The sequence below is a fragment of the Procambarus clarkii genome, chromosome 8 (genome assembly GCF_040958095.1).
Source record: "Procambarus clarkii isolate CNS0578487 chromosome 8, FALCON_Pclarkii_2.0, whole genome shotgun sequence".
Taxonomy (NCBI): Eukaryota; Metazoa; Arthropoda; class Malacostraca; order Decapoda; family Cambaridae; genus Procambarus; species Procambarus clarkii.
In genome coordinates this window covers 35,418,549-35,424,861 of record NC_091157.1, presented here as the reverse complement: position 1 = coordinate 35,424,861, position 6,313 = coordinate 35,418,549, and the positions used below count along the sequence as shown (strand labels likewise).

The 6,313-nt window shown below is 49.5% G+C and overlaps 1 protein-coding gene across 1 annotated transcript in view; it reads left to right on the top strand.

Annotated features, from left to right (window-relative positions):
- LOC138360176 (uncharacterized) overlaps positions 1–2,745 on the top strand; it is a 14,318-nt gene extending 11,573 nt beyond the window's left edge. The window contains exon 2 of the mRNA XM_069320123.1: positions 1,863–2,745. Within this exon, the coding sequence (XP_069176224.1) occupies positions 1,863–2,745 (883 nt within the window). The remainder of the gene's footprint in view (positions 1–1,862) is intronic.
- Positions 2,746–6,313: the final 3,568 nt, after the last annotated feature.

Here is a 6,313-nt window from a genome sequence, read left to right as displayed (position 1 = left end):
CCACCCCCACCTCTTCCTTCCCTCTCTTTCCTCATAACATAATAGTCCAGTGGGAACACTGCGTTTGTTATCGTTTTCGTGATCTTTGTTTCTGTGAGGGCTATTATGTGTGGGTTTTCCTCTAGTACCGTTCTCCAAGCTCATTTGCTTTATTTGTAATTCCATCTATGTTAGTGTACATCGCTTTGAGGCTCACTTTCTTCTGTCCCTTCTTAAATCGCCTCCTTGGTGAGTGTTCTGCTGTGGGGGAGGCTGTTCCATGGGTGTGAGGACCTGTGAGGTGGATAACAGGGTCTCAGAGGATACTGGGATGAGGGGCGGGGGATCCAGTGAAGGGGGAGGGACGGGGAGGGTATGGGGTGAAAGGGGAGGGAGGGCGGGAAGGAAAGGGGGGGAGGGAGGACTCGGAAGGAGGGGAGGGGTAGAAGGGTGGGAATTGGGTGTGGGAGGAGGGAGATTTGGCTGAACATTTGAGTGGGGGCAGGGAGGGTTTGGGGTAGGAGGGTTTTCTATGCAGAGGAGGGAGGCAGGGTTGTCCTCCCTTCTGGTGTTACTGGGTAGCTGGTTGCGGCTTCCCCCCTCGCTTCTGGGGGTGTTGTGTTGGGAGCTGTGACTTCCTGGTTTTCCCCTCTCACCCTGCGCCTCTTCCTTGTGTGTGTGTACTCACCTAGTTGTGTTTGCGGGGGTTGAGCTCTGGCTCTTTGGTCCCGCTTCTCAACCGTCAATCAACAGGTGTACAGATTCCTGAGCCTATCGGGCTCTGTCATATCTACATTTGAAACAGTGTATGGAGTCAGCCTCCACCACATCACTTCCTAATGCATTCCATTTGTCAACCACTCTGACACTAAAAAAGTTCTTTCTAATATCTCTGTGGCTCATTTGGGCACTCAGTTTCCACCTGTGTCCCCTTGTGCATGTGCCCCTTGTGTTAAATAAACTGTCTTTATCTACCCTATCAATTCCCTTCAGAATCTTGAATGTGGTGATCATGTCCCCCCTAACTCTTCTGTCTTCCAGCGAAGTGAGGTTTAATTCCCGTAGTCTCTCCTCGTAGCTCATACCTCTTAGCTCGGGTATTAGTCTGGTGGCAAACCTTTGAACCTTTTCCAGTTTAGTCTTATCCTTGACTAGATATGGACTCCATCCGGGGCTGCATACTCCAGGATTGGCCTGACATATGTGGTATACAAAGTTCTGAATGATTCTTTAAACAAGTTTCTAAGTTGTGTGTGTGTGTGTGTGTGTGTGTGTGTGTGTGTAATAGGCACAGACTAAGAAAATGATAATGAAAATGTATTGTATTACCTCTATTTTCAGCTCAGGATTTACTATCATCTGTGATCTATGATAACGACATGGGCAATGTGCTCCTTAATTGGAGTTTAATTATCCAACGAAAGCTGTATCTCTCTCTCTCTCTCACACACACACCCCAGTTTATATGTTGGACGAATCTTCTTACACGTATCTTATCGTGAGGTTATCTTGAGATGATTTCGGGGCTTTTTAGTGTCCCCGCGGCCCGGTCCTCGACCAGGCCTCCACCTCCAGGAAGCAGCCCGTGGCAGCTGACTAACACCCAGGTACCTATTTTACTGCTAGGTAACAGGGGCATAGGGTGAAAGAAACTCTGCCCATTGTTTCTCGCCGGCGCCTGGGATCGAACCCAGAACCACATGATCACAAGACCAGCGTGCTGTCCGCTCGGCCGACCGACTCCCTGGTCGTAGCCGGCTCCCACGTAGCCTAGACTCTTTCAAATGTTCTCTATAATATTAAATTAACAAGTGATTATTCCCGTATTTTGTCGAGATAATTATCGTAGGAGTGGCAATCACGTGAGCCTTTTATGCAACCAGTAGTATAGCAGCCTCTGCAACAACCAGTAGTATAGCAGCCTCAGCAACAACCAGTAGTATAGCAGCCTCTGCAACAACCAGTAGTATAGCAGCCTCAGCAACAACCAGTAGTATAGCAGCCTCTGCAACAACCAGTAGTATAGCAGCCTCTGCAACAACCAGTAGTATAGCAGCCTCAGCAACAACCAGTAGTATAGCAGCCTCTGCAACAACCAGTAGTATAGCAGCCTCAGCAACAACCAGTAGTATAGCAGCCTCAGCAACAACCAGTAGTATAGCAGCCTCTGCAACAACCAGTAGTATAGCAGCCTCTGCAACAACCAGTAGTATAGCAGCCTCAGCAACAACCAGTAGTATAGCAGCCTCTGCAACAACCAGTAGTATAGCAGCCTCTGCAACAACCAGTAGTATAGCAGCCTCAGCAACAACCAGTAGTATAGCAGCCTCTGCAACAACCAGTAGTATAGCAGCCTCTGCAACAACCAGTAGTATAGCAGCCTCAGCAACAACCAGTAGTATAGCAGCCTCTGCAACAACCAGTAGTATAGCAGCCTCAGCAACAACCAGTAGTATAGCAGCCTCTGCAACAACCAGTAGTATAGCAGCCTCAGCAACAACCAGTAGTATAGCAGCCTCTGCAACAACCAGTAGTATAGCAGCCTCAGCAACAACCAGTAGTATAGCAGCCTCTGCAACAACCAGTAGTATAGCAGCCTCAGCAACAACCAGTAGTATAGCAGCCTCTGCAACAACCAGTAGTATAGCAGCCTCTGCAACAACCAGTAGTATAGCAGCCTCAGCAACAACTAGTAGTATAGCAGCCTCTGCAACAACCAGTAGTATAGCAGCCTCTGCAACAACCTCAAATAAAACTCTGCAATAAAGACGTGTACTTACGAACGTGTACATCTTTCCTCAAGCTTTGACGGCTTCGGTTACATTATTACAAAGTTTACAAGCACGAAGTCTTCCCAATCAACTGTTGTTATTTTTGTAAACAGCCTCCTGGTGCTTCGGAGCTCATTAACTGTTTAATAATTGTAAACAAAGCCGCTAAAGATTAAGAAAAGATTTACAGGTTCGTAAGTGCTGGCGTAACTGCCTCGTGAATCTGGCCCCTGGGTTCTTGAATCGAACACAAAAATCTTTATTGCCCTGTTGGCCCGGCTGTGATATTATGTTCCTGCCTGATTTATGACACCTAATTACTGCACTCATATTCCTCTTTTTTTGGAAGAGTTTCATCTACGCGAGCAATATTCCCACTTCTAAACCAATATGTTGCACTTTGCTAAACAATATCTTTGTTTTGACAGATATTCGTCAAATTCCTCTCCGATTTTTGGCAAATCCGAGAGAACTGTATCAAATCCTTTCCTGAGGCTTACATACATGTTGTCGTCCATTCCGTCCCTCTCTCCTGTAAAATTTCAGTGATTCTGTCAAAGAAATTTATGATAATGTATTTAAAATTGTCCAGTCATTATACCGAATTGCTTCTTTATTATGATAATTATCTTTCTAGGAAATTTCATAGTTAAATATTTTTTTAGTTGCCTTTTGCTACAACAGTAGTTAACTAATGGGTTCTTTAGTTATTAAATTAATTTTATTGTCTTATTATCAATATATTTTAGATACAATCGTCAATTTTCAAAGTTTTAATTAGTATTTTAAAAAACTAAATTACACAGCAGATATTTCAATATCCGGATACACTCTCACATAATATAAGGTCATGATACCCTCCCATGGTGTCCCAACATCTAGTACCTGCCTCACACCATGGTGTCCCAACATCTAGTACCTGCCTCACACCATGGTGTCCCAACATCTAGCACCTGCCTCACACCATGGTGTCCCAACATCTAGTACCTGCCTCACACCATGGTGTCCCAACATCTAGCACCTGCCTCACACCATGGTGTCCCAACATCTAGCACCTGCCTCACACCATGGTGTCCCAACATCCAGTACCTGCCTCACACCATGGTGTCCCAACATCTAGCACCTGCCTCACACCATGGTGTCCCAACATCTAGCACCTGCCTCACACCATGGTGTCCCAACATCTAGCACCTGCCTCACACCATGGTGTCCCACCATCTAGCACCTGCCTCACACCATGGTGTCCCACCATCTAGCACCTGCCTCACACCATGGTGTCCCAACATCTAGTACCTGCCTCACACCATGGTGTCCCACCATCTAGTACCTGCCTCACACCATGGAGTCCCAACATCTAGCACCTGCCTCACACCATGGTGTCCCACCATCTAGCACCTGCCTCACACCATGGTGTCCCACCATCTAGCACCTGCCTCACACCATGGTGTCCCAACATCTAGTACCTGCCTCACACCATGGTGTCCCACCATCCAGTACCTGCCTCACACCATGGTGTCCCAACATCTAGTACCTGCCTCACACCATGGTGTCCCACCATCCAGTACCTGCCTCACACCATGGAGTCCCAACATCTAGCACCTGCCTCACACCATGGTGTCCCACCATCTAGTACCTGCCTCACACCATGGTGTCCCAACATCCAGTACCTGCCTCACACCATGGTGTCCCAACATCCAGTACCTGCCTCACACCATGGTGTCCCAACATCCAGTACCTGCCTCACACCATGGTGTCCCAACATCTAGTACCTGCCTCACACCATGGTGTCCCAACATCCAGTACCTGCCTCACACCATGGTGTCCCACCATCCAGTACCTGCCTCACACCATAGTGTCCCAACATCCAGTACCTGCCTCACACCATGGAGTCCCAACATCTAGCACCTGCCTCACACCCTAGTGTCCCAACATCCAGTACCTGCCTCACACCATGGTGTCCCAACATCCAGTACCTGCCTCACACCATGGTGTCCCAACATCTAGCACCTGCCTCACACCATGGTGTCCCAACATCCAGCACCTGCCTCACACCATGGAGTCCCAACATCTAGCACCTGCCTCACACCATGGTGTCCCAACATCTAGCACCTGCCTCACACCATGGAGTCCCAACATCTAGCACCTGCCTCACACCCTAGTGTCCCAACATCCAGTACCTGCCTCACACCATGGTGTCCCAACATCTAGTACCTGCCTCACACCATGGTGTCCCAACATCTAGCACCTGCCTCACACCATGGTGTCCCAACATCCAGTACCTGCCTCACACCATGGTGTCCCAACATCTAGCACCTGCCTCACACCATGGTGTCCCAACATCTAGCACCTGCCTCACACCATGGAGTCCCAACATCTAGCACCTGCCTCACACCCTAGTGTCCCAACATCCAGTACCTGCCTCACACCATAGTGTCCCAACATCCAGTACCTGCCTCACACCATAGTGTCCCAACATCTAGCACCTGCCTCACACCATGGTGTCCCAACATCCAGTACCTGCCTCACACCATGGAGTCCCAACATCTAGCACCTGCCTCACACCATAGTGTCCCAACATCCAGTACCTGCCTCACACCATGGAGTCCCAACATCTAGCACCTGCCTCACACCATGGTGTCCCAACATCCAGTACCTGCCTCACACCATGGTGTCCCAACATCTAGCACCTGCCTCACACCATGGTGTCCCAACATCCAGTACCTGCCTCACACCATGGAGTCCCAACATCTAGTACCTGCCTCACACCATGGTGTCCCAACATCCAGTACCTGCCTCACACCATGGAGTCCCAACATCCAGTACCTGCCTCACACCATGGTGTCCCAACATCTAGCACCTGCCTCACACCATGGTGTCCCAACATCTAGCACCTGCCTCACACCATGGAGTCCCAACATCCAGTACCTGCCTCACACTATGGAGTCCCAACATCCAGTACCTGCCTCACACCATGGTGTCCCAACATCCAGTACCTGCCTCACACCATGGTGTCCCAACATCCAGTACCTGCCTCACACCATAGTGTCCCAACATCCAGTACCTGCCTCACACCATAGTGTCCCAACATCTAGCACCTGCCTCACACCATGGTGTCCCAACATCCAGTACCTGCCTCACACCATAGTGTCCCAACATCTAGCACCTGCCTCACACCATGGTGTCCCAACATCTAATACCTGCCTCACACCATGGAGTCCCAACATCTAGCACCTGCCTCACACCATGGTGTCCCAACATCTAGCACCTGCCTCACACCATGGTGTCCCAACATCTAGCACCTGCCTCACACCATGGTGTCCCAACATCTAATACCTGCCTCACACCATGGAGTCCCAACATCTAGCACCTGCCTCACACCATGGTGTCCCAACATCTAGCACCTGCTTCACACCATGGTGTCCCAACATCTAGCACCTGCCTCACACCATGGTGTCCCAACATCTAGCACCTGCCTCACACCATGGTGTCCCAACATCCAGTACCTGCCTCACACCATGGTGTCCCAACATCTAGCACCTGCCTCACACCCTAGTGTCCCAACA